Genomic DNA, 27,292 nt, shown 5'->3' with positions numbered 1-27,292 from the left:
TGTCATATAACAGTCAAAGTGGAGGCACCAGAGCCCTCCTCTGTTTAACTTCACAAATGAGGAAGTTCAGAGCTGAGCAGCTTCCTTTTACACAGCTTTCAGAGACAGAGGATGAACAAGTGAAAGAGGAGGCTTAAAACTGTGCCCAGAGAAAGATGACAATAATCCGATAGAGGCTTAAGTCTACTTTGTTGGAAAATAGTTTTGAGAGCAGATGTAAAAGTCTTTAAGTTCACTCTCTTAGGTGAGAATCAGGATGGCAGGTTATCAACCTTGGCGCCATGGAAATATAACTCGATCCCAAGCTGAGGACCTACTTTCCAAAGCAGCAAGAGATGGAAGCTTCCTTATCCGGGACAGTGAATCCATACAGGGAGCGTATGCCCTCTGTGTTTTGTAAGTACACATTACTTGAATTCAACCCATGTAGTTGTCAGATTATTGTAAAAAAGATTCAAAGAACCAGTGGTGGATGATATTTCTTCCTTATTTATGAAACATTAAACAGTGTCTTAAATAAAAGGAAAAAACTGACAAAAAATACATTACATAGCTAAAAGTTACCCTTCATATCCATCACAACACATTTTTGCACATACACACTGCAACAAAGACTAGTTCCCCTTTATTTGCATACTGTGCTGACACTAAGAAACACCTTTTGCCCTTTGCAATTCATGTCATTTTTATGAGGAAACTGTTGTCAAAAATGCTACCAAAATAAGCTTAGCTTTTCTTCTGCACATTCAACGCTGAACACACCCTGTTACCGTGTTGTTTTATTCTGCATGTCATATTCAAGTTACAGACATTTGCATTTTATTATTTTGACCACAGATACCAGAACTGTGTTTACACATACAGAATTCTGCCAAATGAGGATAAGAAGGTTTCTGTCCAGGTAGGTCAATATTCAGAAATGGGAAGTTAATTATTGATCAGTGTATCCCATCAAATATAAAAGGGACCGGTCCACAGGTAACTGCAATGCTGCTGTAGCCTCATGTTAGAAGTGCACTATATGTGGATAATCTATCTATCTATCTATCTATCTATCTATCTATCTATCTATCTATCTATCTATCTATCTATCTATCTATCTATCTATCTATCTATCTATCTATCTATCTGTCTGTCTGTCTGTCTGTCTGTCTGTCTGTCTGTCTGTCTGTCTGTCCACACTTCCAGAAAAATATGTATGTGGTGTGTATGTTTGTTTCAGTTTAGAAGATAATTTTACCACATAAATAAAGACACAATTTGTGACGCAGTTTGTGGTAAAGACAATGTAACAGAGTAACGTCAGATGGCTCAGTGGACTACATCACCAATGCCAAAGTGGCTGTTACTCTGTGTATTTCAACCTCAAATATAGAATAGAATAGAATAGAATAGAATAGAATAGAATAGAATAGAATAGAATAGATGTTTGGGTAGATTTGGGTGTTACTGCTTATGTGTTTTAACAGTCTAATATGTCAGTAATCTTTACTTGTAAAATTCTTGACAACATGTGTGTAAATGAAGGTCTAATGAAAACAGGATCAAACAAGTTGTTCCAGGCACAACAAACCCCGCCCCTCGCACATATTGTAGCTTATTTTGGCGTGGATCCAGCTGATGTCATCATGTCTATGCATGTGCTGATGTCAGCATATCAATAGCCTCTATATATGTGCCAAGTCTGAAGTAAATTGAAACAAAATTGTTGTTTTTATAGATGTGAAATTTTGCCCATTATAAGTAAATGGGGAAAAAAAGATTTTTTTTTTTTTTCCCATTTATTTATAACGGGTGAAATTTGTCTATCCTGTCTATGTCTATGCTGACATCAACACACACATAGACATGATGACATCAGCTGGATCCATGCCAAAATAAGCTACAATACATGCAAGGGGTGGGGTTTGTTGTGCCTGGCACCACTTGTTTTGTTTTGTTTTTGGCAAAAACAACAAAATCCAAACAAAAGCCCATCTCCCCCCTCCTTATTTCATGATATGGTTTGGTCCCGCCCGGTGCCAGAGCTCCTACTTGATGCCAGTAAATATACCTCCATCCAAAAAGTAAAATTAGATTTTAATAGTATTTGCTTTATCAGTGGGAAAAAAAATCTACTACTTTTATTGTGTTTTTTTTTTAAAGAAGTAAAAGATGGCTTGCACCTTTCCCATCAGTCTTGCACAGGTTTGTGGTATTAAAGTGCTGGGGCCCAAAGTGATATTTTTTTCGTGGGGCCCCAAATTCCCTGAAGCATCCCTGCATTGACATAAATAAAAAAAAATAAAAAATAAAAAACAAAGGCAGATTACTGAGTTCTACATAAGATGTCTAAAATCAAGTTTGAGTAAAGCCAAAAACATGTCAAGAACTCCAAAAGCTATTTTTATAAGTGTGAGTGTCATGTGACAGACATTCAAACCACAGGTTTGCTGACTTTATCATAAAAGACTTACATGTTGACTTTCCCACTGGTGATTTGTGACTTCACTTGAACATTTGCCCCTTGACCTTTAACAACAGGATATTTTCTCCAAGCCAAACAGTAAAAAGGATGTTAAAAAGGCTGCACTGTGGTCAATGCAAAATGGACTGTACATTACAAAACATTTGGTTAAAGATTAACAATAGAGAAGTAACCACAACTAACAGTAAAGTGGAAGTTAATCTTGTTGTTAAACAGTGTTGTTTGATGAATGGTGTTTAAGCTACTGGCTATTAGGTAGTTAATGTTTGTCCAGAATATGTCACATTGAATTGGGTTCTGTTTTCAGATGTAAACTTAAGAATGAGTCCTGGTCAGTTCAGGAACTGGACTTTCTTTAGGTTGTGATGGTCTCATTAGACAATGACCTCTGAACTCTGCAGCTGAATATCACTAGCACAGCATTAAACAAAAGATAAATTAACTACATATTATTTTATATAATCAAGTTTTCAGTGAGGCATTAAAATATGGCCGGTCAGTTTGCAATCCTCAACTGAAATTTACAAGCACTGATATCGTTCTGAGACCCAGCAATGCATTTTTGTCCTCTGTAGGTGACAAGGGTTTCACAGCTTTATTAAAAAAAATAGGACCAAGGGTCCTGTAGTCCAATGGCATATTTAAAGACATTAATTGGCATTCATTTGATCTTTCAAGGTCACTCAAGGTCAAAGGTCATGGCACCAAATGAAAGCCCATATGTGACTTCCTATCTATTGATATAGTAATTATTTCAATATCTTCAAGTGTTTTGAAGTTATAGCACTTTGAAATGTTTCCCATTATAAACTAATGGGGATTTTTAAAATAAAAATAAATAAATAAATAAATAAATAAAAATCAATATTTCTCAATTCTCTAAACAAAATTGGTAGACCTTACCCCAAGGAACCTCTGCTATGAATTTCAATTGATTCTGAATGATGGTTTGGAGAAGGAGTTTCTAGAATATGGACATAGATGACTCTGGGTTTGACCTTTCAAGGTCACTCAAGGTCAAAGGTCATGGCACCAAATGAAAGCCCATGTGTGACTTCCTTTCTATTGCCAATAGTAATTATATCAGTATTTTCAGCTGTTTCCAAGTTCTAGCACTTTGAAATGTGTCCCATTATAAACCAATGGGGATTCTAAAAAATTCAAAATTTCATAAAAAAAAATTAAAAAATCAATACTTTCCAATTCTTTGAGCAAACTTGCTAGAGCTTACCCAAAAGATGTTCCATCACAAATATCAAGTCATTTTGACTGATGATTTCTGAGAAGAAGATTCTTGAAAAATTGTTTTGGACGACAAATGAATGACAACTGATACCAACTGTCTATCTAGTTGGACTAAAAAGAAAGAAATTTAAAAAAAAACAAAAAACAAAAAAAAACACTGTCCACTGCAAAGAACATTTCATAAAATAAAAATAAATAATTCAGAAAAAAAAAAACTGTTGCATCTTGCTGTTTCCAAGTAAGGCAATTATTCATCCAAAACTTTTACTTTCCTGGGTGTCGATATATAATAGGATATATAGGATGTAAGAATAGTGTAAAGTGTGACTGTTACATAAACAAGACCTCACTGACAAACATTTGAATCTTATCTGTGTGATTAAACAATCTTTGTGGTGAGAGATACTAAAGTGAGTTTCAGAAAAGCTCTTACAGATAATTGAACATAACTGAACACATCTCACTACACATGCTTCATGTCGATATATCACATTAGAAGAAACACAAAGCTTATGTCACCTGGTTCAGTCACTACAGAAACCATAGTGTCTTCCATGTCAGCTCTACAGAGGTTTGAGGAGGATTATCTGTCTGCTCTTCAGGCATCTGAAGGAGTTCCTATCAGGTTCTTCTCTACGTTGTCTGAGCTGGTGGAGGCGTATTACAGTCCCAACATGGGTCTGGTTACGCATCTGCAGTTTTCAGTCCAGAGGGAGGAGGAGGTAGAAGAGGAGCCAGGTCAGACAACGCCACTTCATTTACACAGTAGCAACACTTCAAAGCAGAATCCATCCACTAAAAAAAATCCTAACCATCTTGTTTTTCCCACAGAACCTAATAATCTTCCACCTCAGCTTCCACCCAGGAACTTTCCCGCCAACGATGTGAAAGAAAGTGACTCTAACACCTCTGAGCAGGCGTGCAAGTCACTATCAGACACCTACCTGATGAGACTGCAGCACATGGACATGTCTACGTATGGTGACATAATACCTGAATAACTATGCACAAGCTCTACTATATGTAATCTGATGGGTCATCATGCAAATGTTTTTAGAATGATCTAATAATATCCAGCATTTATAAGGTGATGATCCCCAAGCGTGGACTTCTGGGGTGTGATCATGTGTCATTATTTGACCAGGTGAAAACGAACTGAAGCATCAAATGTAATAGTTTCCATTAGTGTTTGGCAGCACCCATTGTAGAAGTCAAACTAGTTGTTGCTTAATAGGCGTGTTAGAGGATTAGTTGGTGGTTATGTACCTTTATCAGGCAAAGCCACATGACCACAATGAGAAATAAAGAACTAAAAGCAAAAACTAAAATCACCTATTTATCAAAAAAGAGGAACCAGATCTTACTAACTTTAGCCTGGAGCCAAACACCTGCCACAAAAACATTACTTAGTCCAGTTATATGCATTATCTAATAATAGTATCCATTTTATTTTATAATTTATAAAGATATCATTAATCCTACACAAGCCCCCATTCTTCAAATGAATGGCATGACCTGACTGTACATGCCATGTACATATTAACACCTTTATGACCCATATACTAATGGTGCCTTAAATAGCATATAAACATAAAAATAAAACAGGAAGTTGTATGTATTAATGTTATTTTTGCTTATAATTATTGTATTAATTTATTAACTAACAGTACTATCATCTTTATAAGTTATTCAATGATGTATGTTGGAGTTAGCATGAACGTTAGTAAATGATTACAAAATGCATTAGGTAACTTTTTGGTAATATTTATGTCCATATTAACCTGTGCTAATTAATGTACCCTTATTTTAAATGAGTGATTAAAAATATTTGAAAATATTTTATATTTTCATAACCTCTCCAGAAAAAAAAAAGACAGTTCATTTTATAAACATTAAGTAAGTAACATGATATTACGTAGTTTAAGTCAATATTTTAATGCTTTAATGGTGTAGATGACGATTGTAGACAGCAGAAAAATTGGAAATGATGTTCACTAGGTTGTTTTTTATACGAATAGTGACATGAACATGAATTGTAAAACAAAATCTCAGAGGAAAGATTACAATAATGTAATTTAAAGGACAAAACAAAACCAAAACATGTTTCCAAATGACACAAAAATTCTGCCAATTAATGATAAAATATAAAGTACAACAAAAACAACTACAATTCCCAGGTGAGGAAGTTCATCTGACGTATGCTATGGCTAATGCTAACTGAGACATGAAACATGAGATAACAGCGTTCATTCTATCATGTGACTCCTGTGTTACATCATCCAGAATACCTGAGGAATATCAGATGGCCATTCAGGAATACTTCAGGACCTCGGTCTGCTTGGATGTTGAACAAATGCAAAATGGTAACCCCAACCTTCCTGGTCTGAAGAAGCTAATAATGATGATCTGCAAAAACTTACACAGGTATGATCATCAGTTCACAGCAGAAATGACTCATGATGATCTCAGTGTGTCATTAGAATACAAAGGGCTGTGTGTGTGTGTTTTTGCGATGCAGTGAAATTTCTCGCATCCTGCCAGCTCTGGAGGTCTTTCAGAGAGTCTTGGACCAGCAGCTCTCCCCAGGGATCGGACACTTCCCAAAACAAGTGTGTGCTACTTCTCATCTAGTGTAGATTTATGACTATGGAAAAGCCTGTCTTTTCATTTACTTTCCATTTATTTTCAGGTTTCTGCTGATTCATGTCAGTCTGTCTCTTCAAGACTTGAGCAACTGACAAAACTGCTCTACTCGATAGAGGATAAGGTGAAGAACCATGGAGCTTTTTTGACTGATCACCAACAATTCTGCTTAGTAACAGATGATGTCAGTGACCAACACGTCTTTGTGTCTGTTTTTAGGCTAAAAGTGCTGTGTTTGAGCTTGTCGGGTATGATGGAGGCCATCCAAAATCTCTCATACCAATTGTCATATTTGAGGTACTTCTCTAAAATAAGTTTGGGTTATTACAGAACAGAATAGCAAAATAAAACAATAAAATATGGCAAACATCAATTTTCAATTTTTACTTGCAGGTCAAACAAGAATCTCTTGGTATATCCACGAGGATGATCCTGAAAGTGGATGTTGAAAGTGGAAAGCTATACTTTAAGAAGTCAAAAGATGGGCCTGAAGACAAATATTTTGTTCACAATAAAAGTAAGTCATAACATTCATATCTATTTACAACCCCAATTAGAGAAAAGTTGGAACATGTTGTTAAAGGTAAATATAAACACAACGCAATGGTTTACTAGTCTTGTAAACATATTTTATTCACCATAGAGAATAGAAAACAGGACAAATGTGTTAATTACGAGAATGTCTTATATTAACCCATAAAGACCCAAACGTCCACCGGCAACCATAACCAGTCACTGATCTAAACTGTTTAATACCTGTCGATCCACTAATTCTACCAATATATGTAAATAATTGGTGTAATCCAGTTTGTCATCTTTTCATGGTCATCAAATATGACCCATATGTACGTTCAGAGGCTCTGTAGTTCAAATCAAATCAACCTTTATTTATAAAGCGCTTTTCATGCACAGATGCAACACAAAGTGCTTTACAGAATTAAAAACAATTACACAATAAAAACAGAAAAACAATTACAAAGAAAACCCCTCCCTCCCACCCTCCATACTAGACACGCACACACACACACACACACACACACACACGCCCACACGCACACACACGCACACGCACACAACAGGGAGACATGGCATGGCACTGAGGATCAAGGAAACGTCGCCTTTGGGGCCGTCCACACTGGGAGGAGCCGCAGGCCGTGCCATCGGGGGGACCAGCACCCAGGCCCCCCGACTCCGACAGACAGGTGGACCCCCACATCGAAGGGAGGACCCCCAGCCAGCCGGGCCAAAGGGACCCAAGGACAGTACCCCCACTAGCAGACCAGACACAGCTCCCAGTGTGGAGGACCCCCCTGAGGAAACAGTTAGTTACCATGGAAACACCGTCATCTTCTACAACACTGATTCACCAGTAAAACCCATGGAGTTGGATCAGTGACAGTGGATGCTCAATTTATGATATATTTTGCAGAAAAATTGATCTTTTTCTTCAGTTTTCTCTGTTTTGGATATAATAACCCTCAACTTTAATCTGAGCTTTAATAAACATCTACACATTTAGTACCTTAAATATAGGAAAATAGCTGATTTTCACTTAAAAATACAAAGTACAGAGGACAATATTAGAGTAAATTGAGATAAGAAATTAGTTCAGAAATGTTAAAAACAGAGACAAATTTATTTGAGAACTGCCACAAAATTAATACTGGGTCTTTATGGGTTAAGAAAAAAATTAAGGTAATTTTCAATATGGTGGTAGCAATATGTCATAAAAAAGTTGGGATGGACCATATTTACCACTGTGAAGCATCTTCTATCCTGTAACAACTATCTGTAAACATCTGGGAACTGAAGAGACCAGCTGCTGGAGTTTTGAGAAAGAAATGTTGTCCTATCGTTTTCTAAAATAGGATTCTATCTGCTCAACAGTCCAGGGTCATGCTTGTCTTAGTTTTCATTTGATGATTCACCAGATATTTACACTTGGTGAAGGTCTGGACTACAGGCAGGATGGTTCAGCACCTGGACTCTTCTGTGTCTGATATATACAAAGCCTTCCCTGAAAAAGATGTTGACTGGATGTTGTTCTAAAGCAGGGGTCTCAAACATGTGGCCCGGGGGTCAAATGTGGCCCGCCAAAGGTTCCAACGCGGCCCGTGGGATGAATTTGCAAAGTGCAAAAATTCCACAGTCAAGGCTGTTGAACTCATTTTAGTTCAGGTTCCACGTACAGACCAATATGATGTACTGTAAAATAATAGCATAATAACCTACAAAAACTAATGACTGCATATTTTCTTCTCAGTTTGATTTGGAAAAAATATTTCACTATGCCTATAAATAATGACAACTTCAATTTTTAGTCTTTCTTTTAGTGCAAAAAATAACATTAAATTATGAAAATAGTTACATTTACCAACAATCCTGTAACAATAAAATGTGAATAACCTCAACAAATATGAATAACCTGAAATGTCTAAAGAAAATTAAGCACAATTTTAACAATTTTCTGCCTGTTACTCAATGTTTAGTCTCTTTGTAGATCTGATCCATAAAGCACATGTATAAATGATAAGTTGAGGCATAATATTATTAAAATTGCACTCATTTCTCTTAAGAAATTTCAGGTTCTTTTAGGTTATTCACATCTTTTTTGTTTGGATAGTTTATAAAAGTAAGTATTTTCATAATTTAATGGGGGGTTTTTTGCACTAAAATAAACACAAAAATTTGGAGTTGTCATTATTTATAGGTTATAATATAATTTTACTGGTCTGGCCCACTGGAGATCAAATCGGGCTGAATGTGGCCCCTGAAAGAAAATGAGTTTCAAACCCCTGTTCTAAAGTCTGTACCTTCAGTACTGATGAGGTCTTTCCAGATGTTCAAGCCCATTCAGTAAGCACTGATGCACCCCCATACCATCAAAGATGTTGGTTTCTGAACTGAGCGCTAATAACAAGCCAGAAGACAGTTTTTCACTTTTCCTCTTTTGAGTTTAAATTTGGCCAAGGATGACAGTGTTTATGGATAATGGTCAGTTCTGACTTCTAGGCACATACATACAATTTACCATCAAGCCTGGTTTGAATGCAGTGCTGCCTGAGGGCCTGAGGATAGTGGGTATCCTATATTAATTTTCATTTTTTTCCTTGTGCACAGAGATTTTTCCACATTAACCCATAAAGATCCAGTGCTACTTTTTTGGCAGTTCCCAAATTATTTTTTTTTCTCTATTTAACATTTCCTAAGTGATGTACCACCATTTATCATAATATTATCCTCTCTATTTAGCATTTTTTTTCATGAAAATCTGGTATTTTCCCATATTTATTTAACTGATCATGTACTTTAATCATCATGCTGAGATTACATTTGAGGGTTATCATACCAAAAACAGTGAAAACTTGAGAAAAGGTGACTTTTTCAGTAAAATATATAATTAACTGAATATAATCCAAGTGTCTCCATCTACTGGGTTTTACTGGTGAATCAATGTTGTAGAAGATGACAGTGTTTCTCTGTTCACTATGGAGCCTCTGAATGTCCAAATGGGTCATATCTGATGACCATGAAAAGATGATAAACTGTATTATTTACATGGATTGATAAGATTAGTGGATCAACAGGTATTAAACAGTTTAGATAAGGAGATACTTTTGATCACTGGTGTATATTTGGGTCTTCATGGGTCATAGTCTTTATAATTTTACATTTAGGAACCTCATTCTGAAATTGTTCCACAATTTGCAGATGCAGTTTTTCACAGATTGTTGGACCTTTTAAAAGACTCTGCCTCTCTAAGATGCTCTTTATGTGTTCAATCATGTTACTCACCCGTGGCCAATTCACCTAAATAGTTGTAAAATGTTCCTCCAGCTGTTTCTTTTTGGTACCACTTACTTTTTCTTCCTTTTGTTGATCCAGTCCCAACTTTCTGGACACATGTTGCAGCCATCAAATTTTCAAGTTACAGTTTCTATGCTGTGTTGTGAATAAAATATGGCTTTATAAGATTTGGAAAAGATTGCATTCTGTTTTTTTATTTACATTGTACACATCTTAATTTTTCTGTGCAGGGGGTTGTACACATACACATTTAACACCATGTTAGCTGTAGCATAGTGAATACTTCAGCATAAAAACAAACATTTGACTCAAACTACTGACTTAGAGGACTGCTAGCAGAGTTGAAGGCTCTTAATCTTAAACAAAAACGTCAAAATAATGTTTTTTTTAAATTAATTGCAATGATTATTACTCAGTTCTACAGTTGGTGAAATCCCAGAAAATGCATGCTAAGCTGGTCATAGTGGTGGAAACAGAAAAAGAGAAGATACAGCGGAAAGAGTTTGTGTTTGATGACACAAAGGTAATCGTTCACTCAATGCGGTGTGGTGTATAACCTGTATACAGTTGCGGAAAAAATTATTAGACCATCAAAAGTCATCAAAAACAATGGTTATGCAATCAAGTACTAACTCCTGTGTGTATCATGTGACTAAAACAGACAGAAAAGAAAACACGGAATTCCTAAAAGCACTGTTTTTGTCAGTAGAATGCCACAACTATTGATGTAAGAACTGAAGTGATTTTGGTTTTTATCAAAAAAACACGGAAAGTGGTTAGATATCAGCTCTGAAATTAAACTCTTCTGAGCTATTATTGTTGTTATCATTATATTTATCCGAACAAATGTACCTTTATTTGTAGCAGGCATTAAAATAACCAAGAAATTGAAGAAAACAAGGGTGGTCTAATAATTTTTTCCATGACTGTACACTGAATCCTCTGACTCATGCATACATAATATGGTACAATGCTTTTTAATTAGTATTTTTCTGTCATACTAGAAAAGAGAGGGTTTTTGCCAGTTATTACAACAAATGAAGAACAAACACTCTGAAAAGCCTGAGCCAGATATGATCTCAGTGTTTCTCGGCACCTGGAACATGGGTAATAATATGAACATCTTGAATGTCTGAGTAAATCTGAATGTAAACTAATTCTTCAATAAAACACATCTCCATAAACCTACAGGGAATGCCGGACCGCCCAACAATATTAGCTCATGGTTTCAGTGTAAGGGCCAAGGGAAGACTCTAGACGACACCGCAGATCACATCCCACATGATATCTACGTCATCGGGACTCAGGAGGATCCTCTGGGTGAGAGGGAGTGGGCAGATACAGTGAAGAGCGTCCTGAGGAACGTCACAAATATCAGCTTTAAACAAGTAAGTGACAAAAAACAAAGTTTGTGATGAACGCTGTGCAGAGAAACATGCGTACATGGATGCTTCCACTGATCTCCAGGTGGCGATTCACACTCTGTGGAACATCCGCATCATGGTTCTAGCAAAGCCTGAGCATGAGAACAGAATCTCCCATGTTTTCTCAGACAGTGTGAAGACGGGGATTGCCAACACTCTGGGTAAGCAGTTCCACTTCTCCATTAAACACTGAACTGCTTTACACACGGAGACACTGGTGTTGACTGTGAGATTTGTTCTGTAGGAAACAAGGGAGCAGTGGGGGTTTCCTTTATGTTCAACGGTACATCCTTTGGCTTTGTCAACAGTCACCTGACCTCTGGAAGTGAGAAGAAGCTCAGGTAAGACAGACAAGTACAGAACCCTGGGTATTGTCTCCCAGGCTGCATACAGGCCACAGTAAACATGATGAAGATGTGAACCACTGTACAGTCCATCATTTGTAATTTTCAGTGTTTAATTAAGAACATCTTCTAGATAAATTCAGAACATTGTAGCCCATAAACATACTTATGGCCAGTCTGACTCATCTGCTGTGAAATGATCCAGTTTAATAGTTGAAGATTTCAGCATTTATGACTGAAGTGACGAACTTTTCTATATATAATGTACATAGTTTTGATATACAAAGGGTGAGATTTGTCAAAAAAAAAAAAACGGGGGGGGGGGGTTTAAATCATGAAAAATCCAGCAATCAACAGGCCTAATTTGTTTTTAAGTTAACGGTAGGCCCTATTATATGCCCAACAGTTGAACATTCATCTTTAATACAAACTAAAAACACATGAAACATTTAATTTTCTGCGACGGCCACTCCTGTGATGTGGGAGATGGTCTAATGAAGTATCAGGACCATGGACAAGGGCCGATCACACCAACATGGGAGATTTTTCATGGTCAACGGGAAACTCAATCAGACTGTAAAAACGGAACATAAAATCTAATTAATTAAGATGTAGTTGAACATGTACAGTGGCGCCCACAGACGTAAGGCCGTACTAGTGATGAGTGGATCAGCGGGTTACCTGCGGGTCGGGAGGGGTAAAAAAAATGTCACTTTCAGACACAGAGATACACTGATATATACAGAGAGAGACAGGTAAGGTATACAAAGTATTTATGTAGATGGGGACGCTCGCGAATTCCAAGACTGCTGACAGGTCATTTCAGGTGAAAGTTAAGGCTCCCACAGAGTCAGGTGCACTGTGTGTGTGCTGTGACTCTGCATCTGCTTTGGGTCCACCTTGAGTAAGTGTGAACGTCTGCGGGGGTCAAGTATGCCCGACTATACGTGGAAAAAGTAAAATACATAAGAAAACTCAGTCCCAACCTGCCTGTTATTTCAGTTGGTTTTTAATCATTGATGGGGTTGCCCCCCCCCCCGAGAATGAAATTCATTCAGTAGAAGTACAACAAATCGTACCCTTTAGTGTTTTTATATTGATGTTAATATTCTTGAGTGTTTTTGTGTTTGTTTGTTTTTATCTAGAACTACCTGTAAGCAAAATTTCATTATGTTCATAGAATGACAATAAACATTCTAGAATCTTGAATCTTGAATGAGAAGTACAACACACTAATAAGATGACAATGGAGCATCACTCAAAATGACAACATGAAAAATACATATTATACTGCACATTAACCTGACTTTTGTCATTTTACTGCAACGCACATTCAATATTCATAGAGTTTAACACATTGTTGAATCCCAAGAACATATAATACAAGAAAACCATAAAAATGTATATATTTTTAATTATAATGTGTAATATTTCAGCATTAAAATGTCTAAAAAAAAGACTTGGCCTGTGTTATAGAATTTATTAAATTGTGTACTTGGTTTAAATCCAATGTTTTCAACAATGTGCAAAATCAGAGAAATGTGTTATGCCATTCAGTGTCAATGGTGTGATATTGTTAGGTGTAAATACCTACTCAAAAAAGACAATGCAAACACAAATTACGTTGCATGAAGATTATTACAGCCATAAAAAAGCAGGAAGCTCTGTCATTTACTGGAGAAAAACTCATCTATATTCATTTACATTTATTCAAAATATTCCTGTTATAAGGAATAAAAATCTGTGTGTAAATAAGAATATGTTATTGCATCAATTTCATGAGAGGTAATTATATGTGTTAGTCAGCCTGAAACCCTTTTTGAAAAGTTGGCTGTTCACAAAATAATTTTGCTGTCTTTCCAATCAATTTTGCAGACGTAATCAAAACTACATCAGCATCCTGCGATTTTTAAATCTCGGAGACAAGAAGCTCAACCCGTTTGACATCACACATCGGTTCACACACCTCTTCTGGCTCGGTGACTTGAACTACAGGGTTGAATTTCAATCAACAGTAAGCTGCCACTGACAGAAATATGACAAATGGAATAAAACAAAGTTATATTGTTGTCAGTCTTTGAGTTTCTTTAACATATGAAGTGAGTGATTGATGCCTAAAGTAGCTACTGTTTGGTTTGTGTCAGGTGTTTGAACTCTTAGCTGTGAACATTTTTAAGCAGGAAAGTCATTACTTTGCACTGTTTCCCTTCACAGGAAGCTGAGTACATGGTGACAAAGATCAAACAGCAGCAGTACCAGGAACTCCTCAATAAAGACCAGCTGAGCATGGAGAAGAATGATGGAAAGGTCTTTTTGCATTTCGGTGAGCACATGGTGAAACCTCCTCAGCATACTGACCAGTGTAGACAATGATGGTCAAACCAGCCCTTTGATTTGCATTTGCTTTGTAATTTTCTTCCGATTGTAGATGAGGAGGAAATTACATTTGCACCGACGTATCGCTTTGAAAGAGACACGCGAGAGAAGTATGCCTACACCAAGGCCAAGGCCACAGGGGTGAGCTCATGTCTGCTCAGAGGGCTTTTCACTGTGTGGAACTTCATATATTACAGAAACAGAAAGGTTAACTAGAGCATTGAACTCATGAGTCTTTGGTTTGTAGAACCCATCTTGAAAAAAATCCATTAATTTCCATGTTATGGCTTAAAGAAAATTCACGATCAAACACAACTTCAGGATCAATCTTATATGAAGAGTCTCAAGAATTTAGATCTTGTGTATTGATCTGGTCCATCAGGCATCTTTGATCCATCATATATTACATGACCTCCCATGTATTTTTCATTTCAACCCTCTTACATATTGAAGTCAGAAAAGCAACACAGCCATACAGTAATTGGTCAAATCTGATATTCCACCTGCTTTCACACACACACACACACACACACACACATATATATATATATATATATATATATATATATATATATATATATATATATATATATATATATATATATATATATATATATATGTATATTCTCAATAGATTTCTTTTAACATTTTCAAGAACAGACATAAGATATACCACAAACAGAAAAAGTAAAAAAAAAGAAATCCATCCTCCTCCCTCATCCTCCCACCCCTAAGCAAATAAAACACAGGTAAACAACAACAGCGACAGTCACAAAAGAACTATCTGCTCTAATGTGATAGATAGATAGATAGATAGATAGATAGATAGATAGATAGATAGATAGATAGATAGATAGATAGATAGATAGATAGATAGATAGATAGATAGATAGATAGATAGATAGATAGATAGATAGATAGATAGATAGATAGATAGATAGATAGATAGATAGATAGATAGATAGATAGATAGATAGATAGATAGACAGACAGATAGATTTTTTTTTTTCATGACCATAAGGTTCATTACAGACTCATGGTCCACATGTCTATACATCTACAATGATTTTCAGTCCAGTCTAAACAATAAAAATAACAGTAATTATGAGAGTAAGTATACAGTACATGGACTTAATATGCACTGTATCCACCTGCTTTTAAGGTATAAACTGCTTTGTTGCCCTTTAGACAAAGTACAATTTGCCCTCATGGTGTGATCGAGTCCTTCGGAAGTCGTACCCTCTGGTTCACGTTGCCTGCCAAGCTTATGGTGAGTACAATTACAACAAAACATTATTTAGTTTAAAGCAGTGGTTTCTGAGGTTTTTCAACTACAGACCCAGAAAATCAATTTCATGTCTCCTTCAAACTCAAAAAGATGAAAAAAATATTTGCAAGGTACTATACACAAACAAGCGCGACAAAATATGGTATCTGTTGTGCTTTCTTTACCTTTGTGTGAGTTGTTTACATCTACAATGGAGTGAGTTTCCTCCAGGAAGCCCTTCATGTTGTGCTGCCATGTTTCTATTGTCACTCAAAACAGACTTTTGCTTTTTTGTTTTTCATTGTAGGAGGCATCTCCCATTAAAGTACTTTATTGACACATACGAGGGCTGTTCAGTAAGTTCATGGCCTCACCCAGAAATACTGGTTGTTATAATACAGGATGTTACATTCTTTCGTGATGGGATAGTGATGCTTGAACATCGATGGACCAAGTGCGTTGCTGTCAATGGAGATTATGTTGAAAAATAAAATCTAAATTATCAGTCTGTGTTGTTCTGTTCTGGGTGAGGCCATGAACTTATTGAACGGCCCTCGTAGTATGTATGACTAAAGACCAGAGTTAATATCCCTTTTAACAAAATACTGGCTCTAAGGACGTCCTAGAGATGCAAGCCACCAATATTTCACCTCTAGATATCACAAAATATCACACATTGAAAGTTGAATATGCTAATTATTGTATTTCCTTCAAGCTTTGGGTATGGGATGTATTATGAATAAGTATATACAATACATATGAATATGTGCATTAGTAGAATAACGATTAACTGGTACAAACTCTCCACACGTAGGGTGCACTAATGACATCATGACAAGTGACCACTCACCAGTATTTGCATCATTTGAAGTGGGCGTGGCCTCACAATTTGTATCCAAGCAAGGTATGATCATCACCTATGCCTCAATGCATGGTCTTTCCTACTGAACTGCAGAATGACATCAGTTTTTCTTTGTTTCAGATCCAGACAGTGCTCCTCAAGGTGGGATACAGATCATGAACTGTCTGGCCACCCTGCTGACCAAATCAAAGACCAAGTTCTTTATTGAGTATCATTCCAGCTGTTTGGAGAGTAAGGTTTCATTCTATAAATACCATTTTAAAATTATTTAAAACACAGGTCTCAAACATGCGGCCCGGGGACCAGAAAAATACTATCATAATAACTTATAAATAATGAAAACCATAATTTTTTCTCTTTGTTTTAGTGTAAGAAAAGTACAACTACACAAAAATATTTGCATTTACAGACTAGCTTTTTACGAAAAATGTGAATAATTTGAACAAATATGAACAACCTGAAATGTTTTAAGAGAAGCATGTGGAATTTAACAATATTCTGCCTGTTATTAAATGTTTTGTGTATTTGTAGATGTACTGTGATCTGTACGTTATAATGCACATTTGTAAATAAATAAACTAAAGCGTAATATTGTTAAAACTGCACTTATTTTTCTTAAGAATTTTCAAGTTGTTCGTATTGTTCATGTTATGTTCAAGAACATTTTGTAGATATAAACATTTTCATAATGGAATTTTACTTTTTTCACTCAAAAATATGGAGACATTATTCATAAGTTCTTATCCTATTATTTATATTATTTTACTGGTCTGGCCCACCTTATGTCACGTTAGGTTGTATGTGGCCCCTGAACTAAAATGAGTGTAATAGCATCAGTGGGTAAGATTTATGGAGATCTAAGTGCAGAAACTAGATATATTTATAGTAATATTTCCTCCCATCACCTGAAAGAATCATGTTTTCACTGCTCTAAAGCAGATTGAAGTGTTCATGTCCACAGTGGGAGCAGGACTTCATCAGAGACTTCTGCATTTTTCACCATGTTTCTACAGTGGCCCAGAAAGGACAAATCAAACACTGACAATAACATATGAACCATTTCTGCATATTGGTTGTAAAGTGAGGGGAATTCAGTTGGTTGCAGTCTACAGTCTTACCACTAGATGCCATTAAATCCAGCACAATGTACCTTTAAAATCAGTGTTTCTCAAACTGTGTGTGTGTGTGTGTGTGTGTGTGGGTGTGTGTGTGGGGGGGGGGGGGGGGGGGGGGGGGGGTTGGAGAATGAGAAAAGAAAAATGTGCAATGTTTCTGTTTTTGCACAGTTTGTACAGTTTGCACTTAAATGTTCTGAGATGTGCAATGGAAACGGGCTCATAGCAGACACTGATATTATTAAAATGTTCATCTTTGTTGCCAAAATTTGTCTGTTGTTCTAAAAAAAAGTAACTTCATTGTCATAGTTGTAAGATAATTGCCCATTTCCAGTTTTTATTTGGAAAAATATTGTCTCAAGAAGCAGTCTTGTTGAGCTTATTTCTACTGTTCAAGCAAAAATTGAAGATATTTTTAATTTGTACAACAAATTATTCAAGGAAAAGCATAAAATTTTACAATATTGATGTTTCTTTCAATAAAAGTTATAATTGTGCCATTGTTACAATGTTGTTGGGGTTGAGGGGGGGCTGGAGATTTTCATCCTTTAAAGGGGGGTACAACAGAAAAAAATGGTAAAGATGGTTTAAAATGGTAATTTATAGAAAACGCACTTGGGTTCAACAAAGATCTTCTTAAACACCAACAGAGACCGTCAAGACATCAGAGGGGGAGAACACAGAGAACTCAGATGGGTCCATAAAAGTTTTGTTCAGCAATCAAGTTAAGGTAAAGTGAGGATGCAGCTTTTTAGTAATGATGTTGATTTGTGGCGCAAAAAATCATTTTCCTCTGTTTTCTATCATTTTCAGCTCACCCCAATTATCTCTGATCCTGAATACCTTTTGGATCAGCACATCCTCATCTGTGTCAAATCCACAGACTGTGATGAATCATATGGTAGTTTACTTTATATACACTTTGTAATGTGGGCCTGCTATGCTGAGCTTACAGGTGTTTTTTGTTCTGTTTTTGTCATAGGGGAAGGTTGTGTTGCACTGAGAGCTGCTCAGTTCTGCTACACAGAGTTTCAGATCACACTGACTCACCATGGTGAAAAGACAGGTACCCTGACAGGGGGCATCCAGTTACACACCTCTGAGGGGAAAACCACTGAGAAATTATACGGTGAGTCTAGAAAACCTCACATTCAACCCACAAAGCACAGTCTTTACTTACGCAAAGCCTTTTACTTTTATTATGTCTTATTTTATTCTTTATCCAGATTTCATCAAAGTGGAAAAAGATGATCCAGTGTCTTCAAAAGGAAAAGGCAGTGACCTCAGCAAGTGAGATATTTTTTTCAGTTTGTGGTTAAACTCAGTGTAAACCAGAGGGATCCCCTGAAAACATGATCTGTGAAATTTTGGGGGATCTCCAAACATTCTCAACTCAACTTTACAAAGCACTTTAAAAACAACACAGTGGGCCAAAGTGTTGTTCGCAGACAGAAGAACAAATAAAATACATAAAAGAATTAATAAAAACAATAAAATTTATTAAACATTAAAATAATAAAAGCCAACTGCTTAAACTGAGTTAAAAGTCAAAGAGAAAAAGTATGTTTTAAGAGAGGATTTGAAAACAGAAACTGATACTGACAGTATGCTATTTTTACCATCTCTTTAGTGTATATTTTCTGTATCAGCACCATCATGGATCATATGTAAAAGTGGACTCTTCTTGATACATGCTTCTTAACAATAAGAACAATGACAATTAAAAGCTAAATCAAGACCCTCATAAATGTATCTGTCATTTCCAAACATGATGTCACAGAAATAAAAAAATAATTCAATTCAATAAGTTAAAAATACAGATGACAAAACCTTTTTTGTTTCCTCGTTCATAATCAACTTGCTTTTTTACCTTTGTCAAACACAAATTAAAATATATGTCACTGATAAAATTAGAATGAAACATTTTTACCATTTCTCATGAAATGGTTGTAACGATGATTTATCGATTTAATGATTTATTCCTGGTAGGCAATGTATAACTGGGACTCAATCTGTAATCATTGTACCAGGTCGAAGGTGATTACTGATGTCTATAAATAGGACTAAAAACAGGAATGTGCCTGATGAAGTGTTTAATGAACAGCAATAAAATATACATGTATTATTAGTCAAATACTTCTGTGGTGCTTAAAGACGCACAAGCAAGGCCAGTAGTTTCCATCAGTTTTCTTGTTCTTATTTCTATTTTGACTGGATTTAAATGTTCATAAATTACAGCTAAAATTCAAACTTCAGACGTAAAATCTGTTTATGTTCATGTGCTTATGTGAAGTTTGAGTTGGAGTCTGTCTTGTACTGTTAGCTGGTGGTTTATTGACGGTGTTGCTAGCTAGTGCTGCCCCTGTAGAGGAGCAGAACAGAGGAACTCATGAATTCTGGAGCGAGGGGAATCATTTTTGTGGGTAAAAAAAAAAAAAAAGCCCATGCCCTCTACAAAAAAATGTATGCACAAACTCAATGATATTTTGGTAATGAATGAGCAGCTCACAGCACTAAACAGACTCTTGCACAAACATGATAAACTATAGTAAAATAACAGTGCTTTGCAAATGTTGTTTTGACCATGAAAAAGTATAAAACTATTTCTCTGACTTGACTTCACAGGGTAAATCTTGTTATCTCCTTCTCGTTGACAGGTTTTCTGCCTCACAAGCACACGACATTTCTAACCCCAGTTATATGGGAGTGACCTACAAAAGTGGGAATGTGATAGATAAAGGATGGAGTTATAGCATGCCACCAAAAAATCTTCCACTTTCGGGAAAAGACACAGGAAAGAAGAGTGGTTATGATGTAGGTGCGCGCAGTCCAACAGGAAAAACATTAAATCCAGGGTAAGTATCTAAGCAATATAAAATGATCATTAAAATCCAGTGTGTTCAACATAATTCGACTAACTCCCTTTGTGTCCTTGTAGTGAGGATGAAAAAATGTTTGACAATCCGCTGTATGGATCCATGGGGAAGTCACATGGTCAACAGAAGGACCACCTCACACTTCTAGATCCCATGTTCTCATCCTCCAAACCATCAGAAGGAGAGCCAGATCGGCCGCCGGTGCCGACCCCCCGTAATCGATCCTTCACCTGCTCTGAGACCAAACCTCAGCCTCCGACCCCAAACACCTCACATCTTGCAATACAAAAGAAACCAGTGGTGCCCTCACGTTCTGAAGGAGGGGCAGCAAACAATCGCCCTCGTTTTCCCGCTAAGTCCAGACCGGGTCCACCAGACCAACTGGCCCCCAAACCCAGAGACTACAGAGAAACCTCTGAACTCCCTAGTAAACTCAGGCCACCAGCAAGGCCTGGCCAACCTCAAACCTCACAAAGATAGTAAGGAAAAGGCCAGTTGTGCCCAGTTCTGCATATTTGTCTCAATGCCCTAATAAACAAAGTACATGTGATGCTGCCTTTTCTTTCTTCAGTGCATCCTGAGGTTTGGAAAATGGGCCGTCCTGTACAGTGAGACCTGTGTTGCAGCATAGGTCAGCGATACACATCTTTCTGCTTGCTTTTAAGGAATCTTGAAACATCCAGAGTGAAGGTTTTGCAAATCACCTCCTCTTTGACAGTACATCAGTCAATATATTTGTGTCAAAGCGAAACAAGCACATTCACACACACCTCTGCTAAACTCACATTATAATACAGGGCTACATTTGAACCAAGCTTATGTATAATATTGTTATGTTCACATTATGTTTCACACTATACAGTAACTAAAGGATATTTGCCTCACAGTATTACCTGTTTGCCTTAAATATGTACAATAAATGCACCAGTAAATTCAGATGTCAGTACTGTGACTTGTTTTGATGACTTTGTGCACCACCTTGTATCATTACCTTTGACTGTAAAAAAAAAAAAAAAAAAAAAAAGAGTCCCTTTGTGTATGTCTTTCTTAACTTTGCTATCATTTGCTTCCATCTGCTGTTTCAATTAAGAACTACAGCCTCAGAATATGTATACATATACAGTAGTCCATATCGGATTTAGAGATGCAATGTTTAACTCAAAAACAAGTGTTTACACAATTCAGGAAAAAGCTCAATAATTCATACATGAATTTTAAAATAATAATTTTGATTTGACCTCTTTCCCCTTTATTGCCAGTAAATACTTTTTTAAAAATGCAATTTGTAAACATGTCATCACCCAGACATAGATATAAAGAACAAGGTAGTGATAAAATATTGCAGAACTCCACATAAGACTTTAACTTAAGCAGGTATAATTTTGAATCATCATCATCATCATCATCATCATCATCATCATCATCATCATCATCATTACATTACTTATAATTTTTGTGCAGAAATTTCACCTTTCAGGATGATCTTCTGACATTATTTTACTTGTAGGAATAGAATAGAATAGAATAGAATAGAATAGAATAGAATAGATATTGCCATTGTCACATAGTTATAAAACAACATGCATATAAATGAAAGTATACAAATAAGTGAAAAATTGCTAAAAGACACAAGGGGGGGCGGGGGGGGGGTTGTGGTTGTGGTTTAGTAAAAAAAAAAAAACAACATATATATATATATATATATATATATATATATATATATATATATATATACACACACACACACACACACACACACACACACATAATATATATATATATATATATATATATATATATATATATATATATATATATATATATATATATATATATATATGTAGCACAATGTCTTCATAAATGTGGTAAGCATTAACATGTAAAGACCTACAACTATTTTTTTTGTTGCAACTTCCAAGTTATTTAATCTTCCCTTACTAATTTATCACCATTTATTATAATGTTATTGTCTGCGTTTTGCATTTTTCAGTTAAAATCTGGTATTTTTCTACATTTAATTCACAGATCACTTAGATGTTTATAGAAGCTTTGAGTTAATTCAAAGGTTAAAATATCAAAACAGAGGAAAGTGGCTTTCTTTTTAGCAACCCAACCCAACCTAACCTAATCTAACCTTAAAACAAACGTCTACAACCAGTCAGACTACATTGGTTTAATTGGTGAATCAGTTTTGCATTAGATGAGTGTTTCCATGTTCACTGCAGAACCTCTGAACATCCAAATGGGTCATATCTGATGCCACTACAAAACAAACTGCATTTTGCATAAATTATGTACATGTATTGTTAGGATTAACGGTTCAAAAATGATTAAACATTTTAGATCAGTAGATGCTTTTGGCTACCCACAACTGGTCTTTGAGGGTTGAGGACTGTAACTGCCTTAGATTATAAACTGGTACTCATTGATAATACTAGTTTCTTCTTTAGATTATTCCTTCATTATTTCGAAACCATATATGTATATCATGTGACTTTTGCAGATTTTTGACTCATGCACACTAAACCAACATGTCGCATTTGTGACAAACTTTACACAACGTTAGAGTTGACCGATAATTATTTACAAACCAGTATATTTAGGTCCGTTTATTTTTTAAAAATCATTGTGTCTGGTATTAAATATGGAATCTGACAGATAATAATGTTCTGGTGGGTTTCTTTGTTGATTTTGATCCTCATTAAATGTACCTTTGGCTCCCTCACGTGGAGATAGTCTGGAACTGTCGCAGAAATATTACGAACACAGCATGTGACGTCATTAACAGCAGACGAACTAGCACAAGAGGCGAAATGGTAAGATATAATTCTGGATGTGTGATTACAGATGTTATTTCGCGCAAGTTGATCAAATTCAATATGAAACAATCTGTGAAATAACCCAGAGCTCCCTGTTTTTCTTCTGTGTTGTGTAGTTTGCTAACAGGCTTCACCTCGGTTCAGGTTTGAGTTAGCCGCCGAAGCCGCCGCCGAGTTAACGTTATGGTGTCGTTTTGTTTGTTTCGCAGCTTTTCTACTCGTTCTTCAAGTCGCTGGTGGGAAAGGATGTGGTGGTGGAGCTCAAAAACGACCTGAGGTTGGTTCACTTTATTTCATATCCATATTCAGTATTGGCCACAAGTCCAAGGCCAACATTAGGTGTGTTGGTTTAGTAAAGTTCCAATGACCACACATGCAGATGCAGTCTGCATATATGGACAGGATGTACAGCAGGAGAAACAAACATTTCAGAGAAAAAACCAGAATAAACCGAAGAGGCAGTATTTAGAGTGACCTCCCTTTGCACTAAATGTTTTTGACTCTTAGTCAGACAATATGAGATTTATTACATTAATTTTCTGATGGTTTATACCAGGTTTCATTCAACACATGTCAGATGTTTCTAACTCCTGCTTCTTGCCATGGGATCAGGGGTCACATTAAATAACCTTTAACCTTTAGAACTTTTCTAGTTCCGTTTTTATGTGTCAGTTAAGGCTGTGCACATATTAACAGTATTTTCATGTATCTGAAGAAGATAGATAGATAGATAGATAGATAGATAGATAGATAGATAGATAGATAGATAGATAGATAGATAGATAGATAGATACTCATTTCAACCCTGCAAAAACAAGAAAGCTAAAGTTGACCCAAGACTTTTGCACAGTACTGTACATTTTGATGTAACTACATGGAGTGGAACATGAATGAATGGTGCCAGCCAGTGCAACCTTAGCAAATTAAGTATTTTCAGCAAAAATAGTGAAAAGTCACAGTTTTCACTGTGCAGTAAAGTGGGCCCTGGAATGTTTGAATTTTCATCTTAGTGCTGCATTAATGTGTGTGTTAAATTTCACTGTTGTGGGTGTCTAAGGTTGAGCCTATTTGACCTACTGTAGATACTGTTGGATAGGTAGGCCTAATTCTTGAAACTGCATGATATTCAATAACAATTTATCTCAAAAAAGGCAGCTTTTGGAGTAACAGAGTTGTTCAGCTTGATTCCAGTGCATTTTGCAGTGAATCGAAGAGGGATTTTAAATGGCCTCTTAAGCTTAAGAAGGAGGAGAAAGTTTCAGTCTGTAAAGGAACACCTAATCCCTCAGTTCATTGTAAACATTTACAATCATTACATTTAGATGCATGGTGTTGACTGGACGAGAACTGAAAAGTTACTAAAGTTACTGGAATGGAATAAAATGTGAAATGCTTTTGAGATGCCATGGTACAAATATGTACCATTAAATAAAAGGAAGTACAGAGTATGGCAGTGGAAACCTTTTTTTATATTCCACCACTGGCTGGTGAGACTCCAAAAGGTATTTCAGGAATGCAGTCAAAACACTTAAACGGTGCTTCTTGACATGAATGTGCAGTAGTTACGCAAAATATGAAAAGCACAACTACATATACACAGATGCATTACCTCTGTCACAGAGAGAGTAAACCTGGACATAGAGGTAGTGTTGTGTTAGTTGTAACACCGTGTTTTTTTGTGTCTGGGCTTGTGGTCATGGATGGGATGTTTAGCTCAATGTGAATATAGTTTTTATGTTTAAACAGTGCATGAAAGTGATGTACTGTACAGAGTGTACTGCTGTTTCTAAATTTACTTGTCCCTGGCTTAGAGTTTACATCCAAAAAAACATACTCAAATTATGCATATTATATCCATGATACACTACATCAATACAATAAAGTACATATAACAGCTAAAAACTAAGTATGGCTTCAGCTCCAGCCCTTAACTTTTGTTGTGAAATATTTTATATCTGTAGTAGTTTTATTTTATTTGTTAGTGTGTCCTAGAGTTGACAGTTGTTTATGGAGAATGTGGAATGTCTACATTTAGATGTACAGTGTGGTATTTACAGTTGCTCTTCACCATGCATGTATCTGCTGTGTTACTCTCTTGTCTTTGTTCAATCGGTTAAGAGATGTGGACTTGAACTGTTCAGTTGACTAATTTGAAAAAAAAAAGAAAATCTGCTGTCTTTTAAGCCTGTAATGATTTTAGGCTGTTATTTTCTTTTCAGCATCTGTGGGACACTTCATTCTGTTGATCAGGTTGGACATTATTTCACATTATCTGTCTTCGTGCCAAATTCAGATCTAACTGATTTGAAGTTTTCTGGCCTTATCTGGCATCACAGTCTCCTGTTTGGTTTGTGTTTCAGTACCTGAACATCAAGCTCACAGACATCAGTGTTACAGATCCAGAGAAATATCCACACATGGTAGGCTCCTCTGTCGTCTGTCCTCAAACCTTAAATCTGATAATATGAAACTTCACCGTTGCAGACAATATATGTATTTGTAAAGTAGTAAAAGTTTGTGATCTGTATTGATGGGTGACAGATTAAAGGAAGAGCCTTTACTGTTACACATATGTTAATTTGTCACCTGTCTTTATGTGAAACTTAAATTGATTCAGATTTTGGTCAAATATTTATTACTAACTTGAAAGTCACCAGATGATGGACCCTCAAGAAAACCATTAACTACGAATAACAACTCTGTAATCAGCCTACTTTAATTCAATGTACTATGTATAGCGCAGCTAAAACGTGAAGCGATCTGAATGGCTGTTGTGTACAAACTGCATTATCTCTTGTCTTAATTCACTCCAGTTGTCTGTGAAAAACTGTTTCATCCGTGGATCTGTGGTCCGGTACGTTCAGCTGCCTGCAGATGAAGTGGACACTCAGCTGCTGCAAGATGCTGCACGAAAAGAAGCAATGCAGCAGAAGCAGTGATTCGGCTGTGGGTTGGGGTTTTGTATCAGGTGCTGGATGGGTGTTGTGTCCGGGGGGATGGAAAATAAGTTGCTTTAGTTCTGAGTTAAGTTCAGTACGAACGTGTTTCAAGTGTTGCCCATCAGTGCATACTTTCCAAGAGTTAGCTGCATTCCTGATATTAGTGAACAATAATTTGTAACACAGTACATCTTACCTCATAGGCTGTATAGTCTTCATTTCAGACTGCTTCATTTTGTTTGGGAAACAAAAATAATGGCAGAAGTAAATGCATTTTGATTCGGCAGAGCCAAAAAGAGGTAAAGATCACAATGTTTATGTTGCATCGAAGCAGGCGCTGTCGCTTGTCTTGTCAAAAGATGACTCTTTTTTTTTTTTTTTTTGGCTTCTTTTTTAACACCACTTGGAAATAAAAGTATTTATATTTTGATGGAGGTATTTCAAGTCAAGCTTTTTGCATTTTTCTGTCACTTGAGTTTTATCTGTTTAAAAAGTCTGGAAGAAACTGAGTAAACCATCTTTTGTAATGATTTAATTTACAGGAAATAAAGACTAAAATCCCAAGGCCTCATGGTAGATGTGATAATGTGTTAAATGAAGCACAAAGACATTACAGGTTCTGAATGTGATGGAGCGATTAGAGATTCTTGAAATATATTGAGAATAGTAACACATTTAGTTACATTTAGTGATAGTTTTGTACTCGTATCAGTTTAGGAATACGTTAGGTGGCACTTTAACTTTAGACATGCATATTGTTTTATATCATGGAGGTGAGAAATGATATTTAGAACCATTTTAATCCTCCACATGCTAAGTATGTGTTTTTGTAGCTTCAGAATTACTTTGGCACAGTAGATTAAATGGTTGTTATTGTGAACTTTGACACCACACAAGTTACCCTAATTTGAGTTGTCTTTCTACAATTATCTGCATTTACAGTTTACCCTTTTGACTTGTCATTCATTTCTGCTGTGCTTTTTGGCAACATTTTCATAGTTTAATCTCATTTAAACCAACAGAACAGTTGGTAAGAGCCCTCTGAATATCCCCAGGTGTAGTAAAAGTAGTCAAGTATGTACAGTGCTTTTACACAATGACAACAGCA

The 27,292-nt window shown here is 36.2% G+C and overlaps 2 protein-coding genes across 2 annotated transcripts; both read left to right on the top strand.

Moving 5' to 3' along the window:
- Positions 1-85: 85 nt before the first annotated feature.
- inpp5d (inositol polyphosphate-5-phosphatase D) lies at positions 86-21,452 on the top strand. The gene is given in 28 exon segments (XM_030131540.1): positions 86-396; positions 838-901; positions 4,315-4,450; positions 4,544-4,688; positions 5,996-6,136; positions 6,231-6,321; positions 6,402-6,479; positions 6,575-6,652; positions 6,749-6,872; positions 10,579-10,685; positions 11,167-11,269; positions 11,354-11,550; positions 11,630-11,747; positions 11,831-11,927; positions 13,806-13,944; positions 14,145-14,253; positions 14,359-14,447; positions 15,495-15,576; positions 16,388-16,477; positions 16,556-16,666; positions 18,201-18,280; positions 18,364-18,451; positions 18,533-18,679; positions 18,777-18,840; positions 20,208-20,405; positions 20,489-20,891; positions 20,893-20,905; positions 20,998-21,452. Coding segments are annotated over 28 exon segments (3,273 nt in total). The 5' UTR covers positions 86-256; the 3' UTR covers positions 21,039-21,452.
- A 1,705-nt stretch (positions 21,453-23,157) lies between these two features.
- On the top strand, positions 23,158-26,751 carry smx5. Its single transcript, XM_030131543.1, has 5 exons — positions 23,158-23,242; positions 23,455-23,522; positions 25,465-25,495; positions 25,606-25,665; positions 26,059-26,751. Exons 1-5 carry the CDS (start codon positions 23,240-23,242, stop codon positions 26,182-26,184), a joined length of 288 nt encoding a protein of 95 aa, XP_029987403.1. The 5' UTR covers positions 23,158-23,239; the 3' UTR covers positions 26,185-26,751.
- The last annotated feature ends 541 nt before the right edge of the window (positions 26,752-27,292 follow it).

Source organism: Sphaeramia orbicularis, chromosome 4, assembly GCF_902148855.1.
Source record: "Sphaeramia orbicularis chromosome 4, fSphaOr1.1, whole genome shotgun sequence".
In the NCBI taxonomy this organism is placed as follows: domain Eukaryota; kingdom Metazoa; phylum Chordata; class Actinopteri; order Kurtiformes; family Apogonidae; genus Sphaeramia; species Sphaeramia orbicularis.
This window is presented reverse-complemented; position numbering and strand designations above follow the sequence as displayed.

Excerpts from the sequence above, each read along its gene's own strand:
- smx5 (XM_030131543.1), top strand. Across the intron at positions 23,523-25,464 it reads GAGCTCAAAAACGACCTGAG|CATCTGTGGGACACTTCATT; the intron begins GTTGGTTCACTT and ends TTTTCTTTTCAG. Across the intron at positions 25,496-25,605 it reads CACTTCATTCTGTTGATCAG|TACCTGAACATCAAGCTCAC; the intron begins GTTGGACATTAT and ends TTTGTGTTTCAG.